Source organism: Cynocephalus volans, chromosome 3 (genome assembly GCF_027409185.1).
Source record: "Cynocephalus volans isolate mCynVol1 chromosome 3, mCynVol1.pri, whole genome shotgun sequence".
Taxonomy (NCBI): Eukaryota; Metazoa; Chordata; class Mammalia; order Dermoptera; family Cynocephalidae; genus Cynocephalus; species Cynocephalus volans.
The window spans coordinates 63,033,332-63,051,632 of record NC_084462.1 but is presented as its reverse complement, the minus strand read 5'-3'; the positions used below and the strand labels follow the sequence as shown (position 1 = coordinate 63,051,632).

General features: G+C 49.3%; 1 protein-coding gene across 1 annotated transcript; it reads left to right on the top strand.

The window, feature by feature from the left end:
• The first annotated feature begins 200 nt into the window (after positions 1-200).
• CHRNB4 (cholinergic receptor nicotinic beta 4 subunit) lies at positions 201-16,392 on the top strand. The gene is made up of 6 exons (XM_063091465.1): positions 201-255; positions 4,794-4,942; positions 11,022-11,066; positions 11,155-11,264; positions 12,065-13,058; positions 16,252-16,392. The coding sequence occupies exons 1-6, from the start codon at positions 201-203 to the stop codon at positions 16,390-16,392; spliced, it is 1,494 nt and encodes a 497-aa protein (XP_062947535.1).
• The last annotated feature ends 1,909 nt before the right edge of the window (positions 16,393-18,301 follow it).

Here is an 18,301-nt window from a genome sequence, read left to right as displayed (position 1 = left end):
CCATCCCGAGTGGGCGGGGCTCACAGCTCTGCCCACGCGGGGCTCGGCGGGCTTTCCGCGGGGTCCTAGTGCCCGCCGTCACCGCGCCGTCAGACCTCAGGGACCGGGACCAGCGCTTACTCGCCTGCTCGTGGCTCGCCAGTGGCCGGGTCATCCGACAGCCGAGCTCGCGGCGGCTGCCACCCTGGCCCCCGCCCGCCATGAGGAGCGCACACCCCCTGGTCCTCTTCTCCCTGGTCGCCCTTTGCGGACGTGGTAAGTTCTTTTCGGGGAAGGAGGGAGGGGCTCTTCGATCGGGCCGAGCGGGGCTGGACTGGCCACAGGTGGGAGGGAAGGGAGGGTGTCCCGCGCCGGGGGTGTGGCTCCAGGTTGTCCCGGCCAGATGGGGGCGTGGGCAGGGCTGAGACCACTCGTCGAGGCAACGGGGGCGGGCCTGGGTGGGTGGGTCTGCGAGGTTTGGGGCGAGGGCGCCTCTCCCCTCTTGCTGCTGCGCAGGCCAGGGCCCCCCTCCGTGGAGAGCGCCTTTGGGCTGCGCAGCCGGGCTGGGTGGCACCGGTTCTGCAGGCAGCTCCTCTCAGCCCCGGCGCCAAGGGAGGCTGGGACGCACCGACTCCCGGTCCCGACAGGGCCGAGGCTCCTTCCTCGCCTGCGAGGTGACTTTGTTGAAGAGTGAGCGCAGCGCAGCCGGCAACCCGGGAGGGGCGGTGTAGATACCTGGGAGCAAATCTGCTGCTCAGTCTTAGAGAGAGGTCTCCTCCAACATCGCTCTCATAGTAGAGATGGGGAAACTCAGCTGAGAGGGGAAGGGGCTTGCCCACCTCGCCAGCCTGGAATGTTTTGCACTTTGGGGCGGATCTCTCAGGAAACATTTTATGGCACCTACCTCTGATCACCCACAGCTGGGGGTTGGCAGGCCTGGACAGCCAGCTTGGTCGAAGAGACCCAATCAGCCCTTCTCCAGGCAGAGTTCAGATGTGGTAAGGATTGCCTTCTCTGGGCCTCAGTCTCCCCACCTGAGTTCCAAGGACCCTTTTAACTCCTACACTCTGGCTCAAGCTTGTCCTCTCAGCCCCAGTCAGCCTAGAAGAACAGGGCTATGCCTTTCTTGGACAGAGACTGACCACAGGGGGTGCTGGAGGTAGAGGTGGGGGGGACATAGAAGGTTCTGATAGGGAAGTGGAGCTCTCATTAAAGATGGTGTCCACACACGATGTGTATATCACGGCTCTGCCACCACCTGCTGGGTGACCGCATGCCATTTCTTTCCCTTCTCTGGGCCTCGTTTCCCCACCTTTTCTATGGAGATGATATGCCCTGCCTAAGTACTTGGGGACTCAGATGTGTGGGGGCCAGTTGCACTGTTTCTTAAGTTTGGTCCTGGGGCAGCCTGCATCACCCAGTACAGAATCCTGCCCCCACCTCCCCAGGCTCCCAGGATTGCATTTTCTGGAGATGAAGCCTGGAAATCTGCACTACAAGCATCCAGGTGATTCATACACGTATTTGGAAGCACTGATAGAATGTGGTGAGCTCTTTGTGAAAGATAAAGTCTCAACTTTAAAAAAGAATCCATAGTTGCCTTTTAATAAACACAAATCTTGTGTTCCTTCCTCAGTTAGGACACACACTCCCAGTTGAAAATCACTCTGCCTTTCTGATGCCCATGTGCTATGAAGATTCTGTTGACTGTATACTTTCTATATTTTGTATTCCAAAACAATGGTATATCTTTCCATTTTTCCAATATAGATTTTTAGATTGGATATGCTTTTTCAAACTGGACACACACACAGTTTAGAATTTCAGCTATGGCTTCCTCTCAGATTGACCCCTTTCTGTGGGGTAGCAGTTCTTCCAGAAAAGGCCTCTGAAGGCAAGACCCTGGACAGACGCTGATGGGGCCCACTCCTCATCAGAATCGTTGGATCATGACTGACCCCTAGTGGTGGCCTCTCTGTTTAACTGTGAGCCCATGGGCTGGGATGTGACCCCCCAACAGTGCCCCAGAAGCGTCCACATAGTCTGGGCCACCACTGTCAGCTGGGGATGAAAGGCTTGTCTCTTGTCTTTTGAACCCAGCAGGCCTCACAGGCATTAAGCAGCAGATTGGAAAGCCTAAATATGTGTTGTTCTGCCCCCCAACCCCAGCCTTGGGGCAGGGGGATGCATTCCAGTCCACAGCGGCCCTCAGCCCACACATGCACATACCCAACTCACAAATGCAAACACAGGCGCAGGTATGGGCACACCCTCCGCTCTGGACAACACCAGTTGTGTCTCTGCAGGGGCAATCTCCTTGTGGGAAAGTTAATGAGGGCACTGAAGAAGGCTCAGGGATCAGGGGAAGCCTCTGTCTGAAAGAGGCCCCTAGACCTGGCTTGAGTAAATTCCTTCCCCTCTTTGGTCTGTTTCCCCAGCTGAGAAATAGAAGATTGGGCCAATGGTCTAAGGTACTGGGAACCTGTAACGCTGGAGCCCATAGGTGGTTCTCAAGATGGGGAAGGGTCCTTCGGGGTCAGCTGAATGCCTTCGAGGCAGGACAGACCCAGAGGTGATTAACCTGGGTCCATTGGATGGACTTAGGGCTGGAATATGAGCTCCCACAGCCTGCAGAGCTGTCCTGGACCCTTGGGAACCCAGTTGGACCAGCCTCCTGGGACTGCAGAGATATGGAATCCAGCCTCCCCCAGTACTGCAGGGTTGGGGGCTGGGAGCTACAGATCCAGACCCTAGAGCTGCCTCAGAACTGCCAGATGGGCCTGGGCAAGTCACACCCCTCTCTGTGAAATGAGAGGTCAGCCCCAATAGGTCCACTAAAGGAGGGCTGTGGGAGGGACCCAGTTATAGCCTGGGGCTACAGACTGGCTTCCAGGGTATTCAAGCAGCTGGCCTCTGGGAGAGGGGGTCAAGGGTACGAGAGGCAGGGCTCAGAATCTAGGCCAAGCATCCACAGGACCCCCCTCTGGAGAGCCCCAGGCAGTCTGGGGGAGGGGCAGCAGGCAGCAGGTGCGCTGGGAGCATCTTTCACAAGGCACTAAATATTGCATCTGCTCCAGATAGGCAGCGAGTTGGAAAGTGCATAGAGTAGGCAGGGTGGCGGCTGCTCCCTGTGGCTGCGTGTCCAGCCCAGCACCCACTCAAGAGTTTACCTCAGACCTGCTCAATTGGGCAATCCATGCTCTGGGCTCTCTGGCCCCTCCCAAAAAGAAAGGGCTTTGGTAAGATGCAGTGAACTGGCTCTTTGGAAGAGGATGCAGTCAGACTCCTCCTGTGCCTAGTGAGCCAGGCAGCCCCTGGTCAGCATGCCCACCCCACCTCCTTGGCCTCCATCGTTCCTTATCCTCCCACCTGCTCACCTGCCCCAACACTGTTTCCTGTGCCCACTCTCATGTTTTTCTGCTCCTGGGCTGTCCTGCTCAAGTGTCTTTGACCCTCCTCTGATAGTCTTCCTCTTTCCAAGGAGTCCCCAACCCCCGCCTATAGGTGACATTCTCCCTGAAAACACCAGAGTGCACAAGCTTAAGTCACTCCCAGTCATGTGTGGGAGACAAGACAAAGACCTAAATACCACTAGGCAAGAGATCTAGGGTGTGAAGAGAGGCAGATCTGGGGCTGTGGGAGCTCAGGGCGGCTGGCTTAGGCTCCCTACAAGAAGGCTACATCTGAGCTGGGTCTTGAATGTGGCTCTGAGCCAAACCTCTCCTTTAAGCTCCAGGCCAGGAGCCAATTGCCAGCTGGAGCCTCCATTCAGCATTTCAAGGGGACCTCATGCTCTGTAGGTCTAAGTCTGAACCCAGAAAACATGCCCCCCATCTCAGTCCTGTTTTCTTCTTAGGGAAAGCACCATTGTGCACCCAGGCCTGCACACAAAACCTACATTTGAGTAATAGTGCTCCTCTCCTGCACTGTAAGCTCTCTGATGGCAGGAACCATTTCTAGTTTTCTTGCCATTATTCCCAGCACATAGCCCAGTGCCTGGCACAGATAGACACTCAGGTATTTGATGGCTGGTAGGCTGGGGGCAATCCTGGCAGACAAAAGATCATGCTCAAAGACCAAGAAGTGAGACAGTGAAGGCCACATGAGGAAAGGCAAGCAGTAGGGTATGGCCAGAATAAAGCATGTCTGGGGTAGAGGTGGAGAAGGGGGAGAAAATCAGGTTGAAGAAGAGAAGCCAGTGCCAGGAACAAAGGGCATTGAATGCCAAAACAAAATGTTTGGCTTTTCACTCTGCCTACCGCTCTGAGAGGTTGTGGGCAGGGAAGGGTCCCAATCCAGTTCGCTGTAGGAAGACCACTCTGACACTGTATTAAATACAAGGATGGCAGGGGCAGAGTGGGGATTGGGGAGACCAGCAAGGAAGCTACTGGAATAGCCCAGGGCAGGGGTGGTGAGCTAGGGCCATAGCTGTAGCAGTGGAGATGGGAGGACAGACTGAGAGACTTGGAAAGTAGAATATACAGGACTGGCTGGCCACTTGGATGAACCAAGGGAAGAGTCAGGAATAGACCAGTTTTTGGACTAGATATCTAGAGCGTGAGATATCATTCATTCCTAGAGGGAACAGGAGGAGGAAAAGGTACGGCATGGGAGGAGAGAGCTGAGCTCTGTCTTGGATGTGTTTAATTTGAAGTCCCCAAGGAGAGGCAGGCCTGCCAGCACCTTAACTGCTTCAGCTGGCCCTGAGGGCACTTGTGCTCCCTGGTTCTCGCAGCTGTCCCCTTCATTGACATCAGCTGCAGTGGGGGTCAGCTGGATGATAGCCCAGCAGGTCTGACTGTGAGTTTTCCCAGGGGACGGCCGTGTGGCCAATGCCGAGGAGAAGCTGATGGACGACCTTCTGAACAAAACCCGCTACAACAACCTGATCCGCCCAGCCACCAGCTCCTTGCAGCTCATCTCCATTCAGCTGCAGCTCTCCCTGGCCCAGCTCATCAGTGTGGTAGGTGCAGAGGGCAGCTGCGGCTCAAGGCTCAGGAGAAGAGGCAGGGTGGGTTTTCAGTGCTCCCGCCAGGTCTTGGGAAAAGGAGTGGCTATTCCGTGTGCAGAGATGGGAGTCAGGAGACTTGAGTTTGACTTCTGGTATTGCCAGATCTCTGGGCAAGGTCCCAGATTGTTCATCTGATCCTTTTCCATCTCCATAAATTAAGGAATTTGCTTAAACTTTGAGTGCCCTGACCTTGCCTGTATGTTATGATTCTTTCATTTCAAAATTGCTGTCTGTGCCTTTGCACATGCTGTCCTCTTTGCCTGGGATGTCCTGCCCACTTTGTGCACCCTAGCTCCACAGTTTGGAGCCACCTGAAAATCCATGATCTTGCTATTGATTTAAATGCCTTGGCTTCAAGTAACAGAACATCCAACTAAGAGTGGCTAAAACAATAAGGACACGTGTTATACCATAGAACAAGAGAGGAGGCCAATAGTTTCAGGGTTGGTTAGCTCAGTAATTCAACTTCAGCACTCCAGGTTGTTGTCAATAAAGTCAAGACTCTCTTGTTTGTCCCTCATGGTCATAAGATGGCAGCCATAGCTCTAAACATAAAACTCGCACATGACAGTGTCTGTTACAGGAAATGGCAAATCTTTTGTGGGGGTTCTTTTTTGAGCAGAAGGAAAATGTTATCAGAGACCTGTTCTCTAGGCAATCCCTTACATCTCATTGGTCAGGGCTATAACTCATGCCCAAGCCTTAATTGATCATGGGCCAGAGGAATGGAATTACCAAAGTTGGTTTATATTTATCAATACATGGCAAAGAGGCTGGAGAGGGCCCATGAAGTTCATGAGTATCAAATATCTAATGAATCCATGGTTTTTGTTTAAAAAGAAGAAAGGGGCTTGGGGAGGGATGACCATTGGGTAGGTAGCCAACAGACCTGCTATAGGCTCTGCTCAGCTAGTTCTCCTACATAACTAAAAGCTTCTCCTCCTTGTCCTCTTAGCCCCACACTATCATGCCCCCTAGCCTGCTCAACAGCTGACCTCACATACCCGCTACTTGTTGGGAAAAATGGGAACCAGGTTTGGGGAACTGATGGGTACAGAGGCCCAGGTGTAGGGGCAGGACCAGAGGCAGTTGCAACCCCTGTTGAGCCAGGTGGGTGAGGGTCTGAACAAGTGAGGGTGCTTGCTGCAGGTATGGATGGGAGGAATAGATTGCAGCATTCACAGGTGGGATTGTCAGGTCTTGATACAGAGCTGTGGGGCAGGGGTGGGGGACACTGAGGAAGGCTGAGGTGAACTTCCCGTCTCCCCTCTGCTGTCTCTAAGTTGGAGGTGTCTGAGGGATCATGGTAAACCTTCCTGAGTCTCCACCCAAAGGCTTAGAGCCCTGCTCCTGGAAGCAGTTCTGAGGGGAGTGTTCACATAGGGAGAGTGCAGGGTGTTGTGTCCAGCCATGGGGAAGAAGAAACCACGGGGGATGAACCTCCTCTGGTCAGGTGGCTGCCTTCTTAACCCCTAGCCTCTCTCTAGCACAATTGACCCCCACAATCCAGGCCCTCAAATCTACAGCCTCCAGAGGCTTTGGCCAGGTTAATGGCTGGCTCCCTTGCCTAGGAGGAAGCACAGGAAGCCTCTGTCCCTCACCCTTCTGCGGGATTCTACGCAGGCCTTGCCCAGGCTGTTGTCTGAGTGTTATTGTCCAGCCAAGGGCATTTCGCTTAGTGAAGTGAACCCAGCTGCTGCTGTGAGCAGCCACCCTGGTGAGGTTGAACAGGCAAGTGGCTCTGGCCATGCTTCTAGGCTCAGGTTGCCCCTACCAGATCTGCTCCATGGTCCCTATGGGGTGATAGAGACTACCAGAAGGAGGAGGGGACACAGCCTCCAGCCTCTACCCCTGCGAGTACAACCATGAGCTGTGGTATTCTTGAAAGCTTGTGTATAAAGCAAATATTAGATTGGAGATGGGGGGAGATCCTTCTATTTTTCTTTCTTTCTTTTTTTTGGGGGGGGGTATTTGTTTTTTGAGGAGGGAGGATTAGGCACAACCAGTTTAAAGATGGAAGTTTCTAAGGAGCAGGCAAAGAGTTTGTGCAGGGTAAAACAAGTGGGCCTTTCAAAGCAGCTATTTTTTTTGTGGGGAGGGAGCACCAGGGTCCCGCACCAATGTCCTAGGCACATTCAGCAGCTGCTGGGGGAATAAAGGAGAATGAAGGACAGGACTAAGGTACAAGAGAACTTTCTGGATGATAGAAATGTCCTATATCTTGGAAGGAGGTGGGTTACATAGGTAATGCATTTGTTAAAACAGATGAAACTGTACACTGAAGATCTTTGCATTTCACTGTATGTAAATTATACCTCAACTTAAAAAAAATGTCTTTAAGACAGATAAACGTTTTCTACTTCTGATAATGGCAAAGTAGCTTGTTGCAGATTAACCCATCCACAAGAACAATTAGAAAAACTGGACAAAAGCATCAAAAAAAGAAAAAAATCTGAAGGTAATTGGAGATCTCAGCCAGGACTTGAGTGACCAGGATCTAGGATGTGACCCTGGAAGTCTGTGGTGCTTTTCCCCACAATGACTACTGGTAAATAGCAGAGAGCCAAGAGGCTAAGAAACTGAGCACAAACTGGTAGCTGAGAGACTGGGAGCCTCACTGAAGAGTTGGCACTCTCACAGGACTGAAATGACACATAGTGGGAGTGCGGGTCCCTCCAGGAGTGAAAATGAATAAAAAATAGATCAGCCCCCTCATAAAAAGTAAAACCTATTTTGAACCAGCTCAGATCTAGTCCTAGCTTAATCTAGTCTCAAACTACATTAAGGTGATCTGCCCCTACTCTAACTGCCTGACAGAAAGCCAAAGTAAATACTCTCTGGAGACCAATAAAAAAAAAAGGTAAAATGTACTAGACATGCCATAAGACAAAACAAAATGAGAAAAAACCAAGAGACAAAAGAAGACAACAGAAACAGACACACAGGTGATCCACATATTGGAGTCATCAGACATAGACTTTAAAATAACTGAGATTAAGATGATAAATTTTATGTTAAGTGTATTTTACCACAATTTAAAATAAACAAATTTTCTTAAAAAGAAAATAACTACTATTAATATGTTCAAGGAAATTATAATGATGGAGAATTTCTCCAGAGAACTGGTAATTATAAAAAAAGAATCAAAGTTAAATTCTAGAATAAAAACATACAAAAACTTTAATTTAAAACTCATTGGAAAAAAATTCATTGGATGGGTCTAATAGCAGATTGGTCATAGCAGAAGAGAAGATTAATGAACTAGAAGAGAGGTCAATAGAAAACATCTATATAAGCCACAGAGAGGAAAAAAAGTATGAAAAATGCAGGAAAGAAAATAGTATGGTATATTATTTTTTTAAAAAAAAGAAAAGGTCTAACATGTGTATTTAGAGTCTTAGAAGGAATGGAGATAATTTTTGAACTGATACTGGCTAAGAATTTTCCAAAACTGACCAAAGACATTAGGCTACAGATTCAAGAGTCTCTGTGAACCCCGTGAGCGATAAATACAAAGAAAACCACACCCAGGTACATCACACTCAAACTACTGACAACCAAATAGAAAGAAAAAAATCTTAAAAGTATCCAGAAAAAGAAAAGAAAAAAAAGACAAGAGCAACAATAATACTAAAAGCTGAAATTGGAAGCCAGAAAATTGAATGACATTTTAAAACCGTTACAGGAAAAAACTGCATTCCTAGAATTAGACAAGGATTCTGAAGATATCCTTCAAAAATGAAGTTGAAATAAAGGTGTTTTTAGACAGAAAGAGAGAGAGAGAGAATTTAACACTAGAAGATGCAACATTAAAGGAAATAGTGAAGGTGTTCTTTAACCATAAGGAAAATGATCCCAGATGGAAACATATAAATATGTGAGAAAGAATGAAGCCCCAAAGAAAGGGTTAATATATGGGTTAACTTAAATTGATATTGACACTATAAAACACAAATATCTTCCAAGCTTTTAACTATATCAATATGTAGAATTACATACATGACAATAATAGCTCAAAAGTCAGGAGGGGGTAGATAGAGTTGAAATGTTCTAAAATCCTTGCCTTGTTCTTGAAGTGGTAAAATAATTTATGTTAGATCCTAAAAGTCAAGTATGTATATTATAATCTCTAGGGTCATTGCTAAGAGTCATATTAATGTGAGGAGAAATGGAATAATAAAATAATCTAAAACAAGTCAAGAAAAGAGAGAAAAGGGCATAAAAAGAAAACAGATGGTAAGTTTAAACTCAAATAGATCAATAACTACATTAAATGCAAATGCTCTAAATGCTCTAATCAAAATGAGACGATTGGCATGCTTCCTTCTCCTTACCCCCAACCCCCAACAGCCTGGAATGTGGATGTTACGGTTGAAGCTCCAGCAGTCATCTTGGACCATGGAGATGATAGCCACACTCTAGGTGTGGTAGAGAAGAAAGCTGGAAGGAACCTGGGTACCTGAGGACTTTGTAGAGAAAAACCACCATATATGTCGAAACTGTTACATGAGTGAGACACAAATCCTTCTTTATTTAAGCTTGTGTGGCTCTGGCTCTCTATTACTGGCAGCTGAACCTTATCCTTCCAGTATGCTTACCTAATTGAAGGTTCAAGAAATGTTCCTGGAGGACGTGACTCCCAAGCTGAGATCAGGAAACTGCAAACTATATTGAAGAGGAGGCAGGAGAAATGGTGCAGACTGAGAGCACAAAACACATTCAGAGAAGTAAAGAAGGCCAGGGAGCCTGGAGCACAGAATAAAAGGGCACAGGGAGGTGAAATGAGGCTGAGAAAGTTGCAAGGCCCTATAGACCCTGTGAAGGGGTTGGATTTTTATTGCACATGTGAAAAAGCCACAGAAGTGACCTAAACAGGGATAAGATTGGGGGTGGGGGAATGACAGGTACTTTGGAAAGTTCATTCTGGCTGCACAGGAAAAAGAGATGAGTGTGTGTGTGGGGGGGGTGTTCAGAATGGACATAGAGCAGTTAGGAGGGTCTTACAGTGGTCCAGGGGAAAAGTGGATGACGGTGGCCTGGATTATTATGGTAGAATATATGTATTCATTCAGAAAATATTTATTGAGTATCTGAGATGTCTCACATACTCTTCTAGGTGGCTCCTTTCCTCAAGCCTCTTAGATTCTAGTAGGAGGTGGCAGACAATACATAGACAGACAGTGTCCAGTGGTGATAAGTGTAATAAGAAAAATAAGGCAGAGTGAGAGAGAGCAAGAGCGACAGAGGTGCTATTTTATATAGGAAGGTTGGGGAAAACGTTTCTGATGGGGTGACATTTCTGATACCTGAAGAAAGTGAGGAAGTCATCTGTATGGATTTCCAGGAAAAGGGAATAGAATGTGCAAAGATATGAGCAAAGAGACAAGTGCAGCTGAAAGGGAACGAGCAAACAGGAGAGTGCTGGGATATGAGGTTATAGAGCTAATGGGGTGGGGTTTGGGGCAGATCCTTAGGGTCTTATAGGCCCTGGGCAGAATTTGGCTTTTACTTTGGATAAGATGGGGAGGCAGTGGAGGATTTGAACAGAGTGACATAGTCTAAGGAGTTGAGATTTTAAAAGGATCACCCTGGCTGCCAGGCAGGCCAGGGCAGGTCACAAAGACCAGTTAGGAGGCTATTGTAATAGTCCAGGCAACAGATGATGGAGAGAAGATGGAGATGGAGAGAAGCAGACAAATTTGAGACTCATGTAAGAGACATAATCTATAGAACTTATATGGATCAGACAGCAAGATGTCAGAGACAACTCCCACCCAGGTTTCTGGCTCATGGAGCTGGATGGTTAGGGGTGCCATTCACTGAGACAGTGATGCCAAAGGAGGACCAGGTTTGGGGGAAGATCATGAGCTTTATTTCAGACATGCTGCGTGTGAAATACCCATCCAAGAGATGTTGGGGCACCAGTTGGTCACATGTGCCTAGAGCTCAGAGCCTTTTGCGTGATCAAGTGTGATCCATTGGTGAGGGCTGCTCCTTCACAGTGAACTGATAGCCCTGTTTCCCTCCCCAGAATGAGCGAGAACAGATCATGACCACCAATGTCTGGCTGAAACAGGTAAGTGCCCTGGAGGGTCCCCAGCCTCTAGGGCTGCCCTTTGGTGGCAATGGACCTACAAGTGATGGGGCCTTGCCTGTCTGCTCAGGAATGGACTGACTACCGCCTGGCCTGGAACAGCTCCCGCTACGAGGGTGTGAACATCCTGAGGATCCCTGCAAAGCGCATCTGGTTGCCTGACATCGTGCTTTACAATAAGTGAGTGGCTGGGGTTGGCCGATGGCTGGTGAGAGCCAGGCCAGGGCAGCAGGCCCAGCCTCAAGTGCAACCCTAGGCCCCTCTGTGTGTCACTCAGCCTTCCAGGCTATCAGACTGGAAGAGGAATACAAGCAGAGCCAGTACCCTCAGTTCCGTGTGGGGAGTCGGAGGCCCAGAAAGAGAAGGGCCTTGTCTAACTCACACAGGCACAGTGAGGACCAGGGCAGCATCCTGATCCTTTACAGTCCAGTGCTCTTTCTGTCTTCCATACTGTGTTTTTGAACCTCAGCTGCTTTGTCAGTGTTGGGTGTTAGTACCACTGACATACTATACAAAGATATCTTAGGTAGATGGAGGAAATAAGGATAGCCTTCCTGGGTTGTAACCATACCAGCAGTAGCAGGAAATGATTAAGAGTATATGGTCTAGGGACTGACAGACCTGAGTTCAAATCTCAGCTGTACTGCTGACTAGTTTTCTGACCTTGAAGAAATTTAACTACTCTGAGCGTTGGCTTTCCCATCTGTAAAATGGGGATAATAATAAAACCTACCTCATTGGACTATCATGAGGCTTAAATGAGCTATTCCATGTGAAGCCTTCAGAATGCTTTATGGTAGGGCTCTCTCCACCACACAGTTGCCGAGAAAAGCAGCCCCTTTCAGTGAGCACATGGGGGGTCGGCAGGGTAATTAGTAGGAAATAATCCTGAAGGGCTCTTTGGTGAGTTCTGAGAATGGGCCGGGTTTCATGTCTGTGGGTTTCATGATGTTCTCCTCCATGCCCTGCCCGGACCCCAGTGCCGATGGGACCTATGAGGTGTCTGTCTACACCAACGTGGTGGTCCGCTCCAATGGCAGCATCCTGTGGCTGCCCCCTGCCATCTACAAGAGCGCCTGCAAGATCGAGGTGAAGCACTTTCCCTTCGACCAGCAGAACTGCACCCTCAAGTTCCGCTCCTGGACCTACGACCACACGGAGATTGACATGGTCCTCAAGTCTCCCATGGCCAGCATGGATGACTTTACTCCCAGTGGCGAGTGGGACATAGTAGCCCTCCCAGGGCGAAGGACGGTGAACCCACTGGACCCTCGCTACGTGGACGTGACTTACGACTTCATCATCAAGCGCAAGCCGCTCTTCTACACCATCAACCTCATCATCCCCTGCGTGCTCATCACCTCCCTGGCCATCCTCGTCTTCTACCTGCCCTCCGACTGTGGCGAGAAGATGACCCTGTGCATCTCCGTGCTGCTGGCGCTCACAGTCTTCCTGCTGCTCATCTCCAAGATTGTGCCGCCCACCTCCCTCGATGTGCCACTCATTGGCAAATACCTCATGTTCACCATGGTGCTGGTTACCTTCTCCATCGTCACCAGCGTCTGTGTGCTCAACGTGCACCACCGCTCACCCAGCACCCACACCATGGCGCCCTGGGTCAAACGCTGCTTCCTGCACAAGCTGCCCACCTTCCTCTTCATGACGCGCCCTGGCCCTGACAGCAGCCCAGGCAGGGCACCCCAGCCCAGCCAGTCGTGCCTGACCAAGGCAGAGGCCACTGCCGCCACCTCTGCCGTGGGCCCTGCCAGCCCCTCCAACCTCTACGGGAACTCCATGTACTTTGTGAACCCTGCCTCTGCGGCTCCCAAGTCTCCAGCTGGCTCTGACTCGGCAGGTGTCCCCCGGGATTTCCGGCTGAGGTCCTCTGGGAGGTTCCGGCAGACTGTGCAAGAGGCGCTAGAGGGTGTCAGCTTCATTGCCCAGCACATGAGGAGTGACAATGAAGACCAGAGCGTAAGTAGCTTGCCCAGTCCCTGCCCACCTGCCCAAAGGAAGGGGCTCAGATAATATCACCGGTTTCCCACTTCCCAGTTAATTCATGAGACAAGGACTCTCAAATTCTTTATTTTAATAAGGAATCCAAAAATGAAATGAGTTTTATCATAGCTTCATGCATTGGGGGAGAAGAAGGAAGTACTGGTGATCTTTTTTTGTTTGTTTTGGGTTCCTCAAAAGCAGATCTTGAGATGGGGACTTGGGTGCAGGTAGTTTTTTTTGAGAGGTGATCCTGGGACGCACAGTGAGGAAGAAGGGAAAGCTAGTTGGGGAAAGGAGGAAAGCCAGAATAGGATATTAATGAGGATTCTGCTGGGGGCACCACGGGCTCAGTCCTGTTAGAGAACTTCTGGGGACCCATGGGAACAGGCCTCAGAATCGCCTCCCTGGAGAGAGCCTGGGTATTGACCCACAAGCTCCCACCCCGAGTAGGTTGAGTGAAGTTCCAGGACATTAGCTGTCCTGCACTTCTGGGTTATTCCAGCTTTCCAGAGCAAGCACCCTTGGTGCTGGAGAAAGCCCTGGGGCAAAAGAAGAGAGGAAACGCAAGTGGGAGGCTTCAATGGGCTGGAAAATGACTCTGGGATCACAGATATTTTAAAAAGAGGGTAAGTTTTAAAAAGAGGTAAGTTTACATTCACAGGACAAAGCGATGAATGCTAGAGTTTGGGTGTCTCAAAAGACTCCTCAAATGACACTTCTAAGGGTAATTTTATAATTGAACACGGAATGTGATGGTAACAGTCACAAACTTTCACACACATTTCCGTACTGGACAGGAAAACAAGTTTCATACCCTTGTGAATGTTCTCATTTCAATACCTTATCAGATCAGATTCTCTGAGCCCATGGTACCCCCCACCTTTGCAGCTGCATGGAAAAAAAATAGGACATCTCATTTTTATCTTTCTGCAATTCCTTTTCACCAGCTGCATTCTCAAGGGAAAGCACTGGCATTCCATTAGTGCAAGGAGAGAAAAAAGCAGGCTGGAAAAGTCCCGAAATTACGCTATGCTGAGGAAAGAGGAGAATTGCTAACAAACGGAGTATAGGATGGGAGATCTCCTTCTATACCCTTCTATACCCCGAGTGTGGTCCTTCGGTCAGCAGCATTGGCATCACCTGGAGCTGGTCAGATTTTCAGTCTTAGGCTCTACTCCAGTCCTCCTGACTTAGAACCTGCATTTTAACCAGATCCCAAGGAGATTCCTAGTCACATTCGTGTTTGAGAAGCACAGTTCTATAGGACTATCAGATTTCGTTTTCTGTAAAATTAATTTGATCATGCTATTGTTGATTTTAAAACCATTCAGTAGCTCAGCATCACCTAATTCACTGACTCTCAAACATTAATGTGCAGCCTGGAGCCCTGCTGGCTAAATGGAAACCACCTTGGCACCTTTTCAAAATACAGCTTCGGGGACACCATTTCAACTGAGCCAGGATTTCTAAGGAACTTGCATTTTTAACCAGATCCTGATGGTTCGTGTGCACATTTTGGGTTGGGAAGCATTGGTCTCCTGTAGCCCTGGCTATGCTGCCACCCACCCTGGACTCCATCTCCTCTAAAGTCCTCACCACTCCCTTGGCACTCATGGTCCTCCTGCTATTTCTAGCTCAATTAATTACAAGCCTCTTGGGAAGGAGCCAGGCAGGACCCACTGTTATTAGAATCACCAGTGTTCACTAAGCCCCAACCACACATCAAGCGCTCTGCCAGGGGCTGACACACATTGCTGCTAACCCTTCCAGGAACCCTGTGTAGGGGCTTTTGCTAGAGCTCCCATTTTACAATGGGGAAAGGGAGGATCAGAGAGGTCCACTGACTACCCAGGGGCTTTCTGATATCCTTAATGTCTCTTGCCCTTCCCTGTGCCTTGCCCTGCACTAAGCACATGGTGGACTTATTGACTGATTGACTTTTTCATGTGTAGTTGGAGAAGAGAGGCTTTCTTCCCTTCTGGAGCATGCCTACTCCTAAGCCAGACCATGCCGTGTTTCTCATCTTCAGTACTTTCTCCCTCCCCAGTGATTAACTGGTCACTATAAATAGCACAAAAATATAAAAAGAGTGGAAGAAGCACACACACACCAAAAAAAAAAAAAAAAGCCATTTGAAATTAGGGCTGTCAAAAAGAAGCCCAAGAAGGCTGAGAGAAAGCTGAGGAGCTCTCCGTGTGAAGAGCAATGCTGTGCCTGCGGTGTCTTAGGCACAGGTGCCAGTTGTGTTTGGTTGGGGGTGTGGGGGCCGGCTTGACACAGGATTATCCTGGGGGGTAGGCACACACCATTGACGGGGCCCTGACAAATTGGGTCACTGATGTCAGCTTGCCCGCTGCTGCCTGCATTTCCAACTCCAGAGCCTCTGCTGAGTCCTCCTCTGGCCCCTCTCTGCCTGGGAAAGTATTCAGCGTGAGCCAGACAGGCCAGGGGTGTGAACTTGGGCAGGCGGGAGGGAGCCCAGGGTGCTGGGCAAATGGGCCTCTCTCTGGGCATCTCCCCTAGTGCAAAGGAGGCAGGCAGATCTGTGGTGGCACCTGTGGAGGCCAGCCTAGTTTCTACCAACCCCACACCCAGGTCTGAGAAGACCAGAGATGCAGAGGGAGAGAGACCCAGATGGTGCGGCAGAAGGAGGTTAGGTCTTAAACATGGGAAATAGCAGATACTGCTGTGAACAGAATTGAGTAAATTAAACAGCAGGATTTCCAGGTGTTCTGCATTACCCTGCCCCCACTGAGCAAGGTGGGCCCCAAATCTTCCATTAGGCAGGACCAGCTCAAGCAGAGAGTTTGGGGTGAAAATGAGAGAAAGGGGCTTTGCAGTCCTCAGGCTTCATCCCCCTTTATGTATAACCAGATCTGGATTTCAAATCAATATGTGGTATTAATGCCCCCTCACGTTCCTAACTTTTCTGTACAGCGCACATTCCCAGTGGCCCTGCAGTGCCATGGGGACAGGTAGGGGTGGAGTTGGAGGACACAGAGAGATAAGAGTGGCCCAACTGAGAGAAGAGCCTTGGACTCAGAGTGTGCCACCCCACAATGTGGTTCCAAACCTGTGGGGTCCCTGGCCAGATGGTGAGGGCCAGACTTGGGGGAAGGAGGGACCCCAGTGCTTGGCGCCTGTAACCAGCCCCTGTGTCTGCCTGCAGGTCATTGAGGACTGGAAGTACGTGGCCATGGTGGTCGACCGGCTGTTCCTGTGGGTGTTCGTGTTTGTATGCGTCCTGGGCACCGTGGGGCTCTTCCTACCCCCCCTCTTCCAGACCCACACACCTTCCGAGGCGCCCTAGGCTGCCCAGCATGCCCGAGGGCCCCCAGGGTTGTCAGGGGGAGATGATGTGAGTGGCCAGGTGGGCAGTTTGCTGTTTCCTTCTGGGTTGTGGCTGATGAGGCCCTAAATAGAGGTGACCGTCAGCTGTCAATCTTATCAAACCTGTCATGGCCATGGGAGGGCAAAGATGGGGATCCTGGACTGTCCTTTCTGAATGTCTTGGAGGAACCCCAGGAAACCCCATGGGGTGGGGGGCTTTGCCCTGTCTTCTTTCCCTGCACCAGGCACTGGGAATAAAGACGAGCATTCTAGCAACAAGTACTGCGTGCCAGGCATCTTGCCGGTATCCCAGCCTACCTCCCCACCCCCATCTCCCTCCACTTGTCCCTGTCCAGTCCCTCTCACCCTTCAAGATCCTTTCCAGCTCAGAGCCTCTCTATTTGCTGTAACTTTCACCTGAATCATCTTCCCTCAGTGCTTCCCAAGCTCCTCCCATGGCCGCATCCATCAGGGCTCTGCTCCAATCCATCCTTTGCTACAATGTCACCTTCTCCGAGAGGCCTTCCCTTATCACCACGCTAAAGCAGCATCCCCCATGACTGACTGTGTTACGCTGCCACCTTCCTCCAGCACTCCTCTGTCCCCGCGGTTCTCATTTGGTGACACGTTTATCATCACATCTCACCCACTAGAGTGTGAGCTCCATGAGAGCAGGGTCTTGGTTTTTCATGTCTGCCACAGTATCCCCAGGACCTAGGACAGAGCTCGGCACACAGTAGGTGCTCAATAAATGTGTGTTGAATGAAAGAATGGCTCCTATTCCTCCTTCAAGCTCAGATGCCCCTTCCTCTAAGCAGCCGTCTCTGGTTCCCCCACCTGAAAGGCATGACTCCACAGCCCTGGTCACTTTCTGCTTGCTTATCATGGCTGGGTTCGGGTCTGTCACCCTCACAGATGCACAAATGTTCTGATTGGTTCTTTCCACATACTTTCTTTTGCACAGTGCCTGGCACATAGTGGGCACTCAGAATATTTGTGGAATGGAGGAGGACTTTTTAAAAAATTCTATTTTTAAATTATCATATGATAAAATTGACTTTAATTTGTAGGTCTATAAATTTTTTTTTTTTCTTTTTTTGGCAGCTGGCTGGTACAGAGATCCAAACTCTTGACGTTGGTGCTATAACACCACACTCTAACCAACTGAGCTGACTGGCCAGCCCTATGAATTTTAACACACGTATAGATTTGCATAACCACCACAATCAAGATACAGGAGAGATCCATCACCCAAAACAACTCCCTCCTGCAATTCCTTTATAGTCCCACCTCCCTCCACTCCTAGATCCTGGAAACCACTTATCTTTTCTCCATCACCATATCAGTCTTTTCAGGAATGTCATTTAAATGGAATCACACAGTATATAACCTTTGGAGACTGGCTTCTTTCCTTCAGCATAATTCATCCAAGCTGTTGAGGGTATCAATAGTATGCTCCTTTGTATTGCTGAGCAGTACAGGGGTTTTTGAAAAGTTAATGGAAAAATGTATCTTATGAAAAAACTATGCGTGGATTTAAAATTTTTTTTGCACCACAATAAAATCATACTAATTTGTTACAACGTCTGAACAGAAACTAGTTTGAGCACTGAGAAGGATAAGACATCGGTTTGAAAAGAGCTCCTATCAGAGCAACATGAATTCTGCTAAAATTGAAGCAAGAACAAACATCAGTTTATGGTGAAGCTTGGGTGGAAAAATGGTGAAATCATGATGCTTTTTGGAAAGTTCATGGACACAATGCTTCAAAAAGATCAGCAGTTTACAAATGGATAACTAGTTTTAAGAAGGGACAAGAGAATGTTGAAGATGTGCCCCTCAGCAGCAGACCATCCACATCAATTTGCAAGGAAAAATGAATCTTGTTC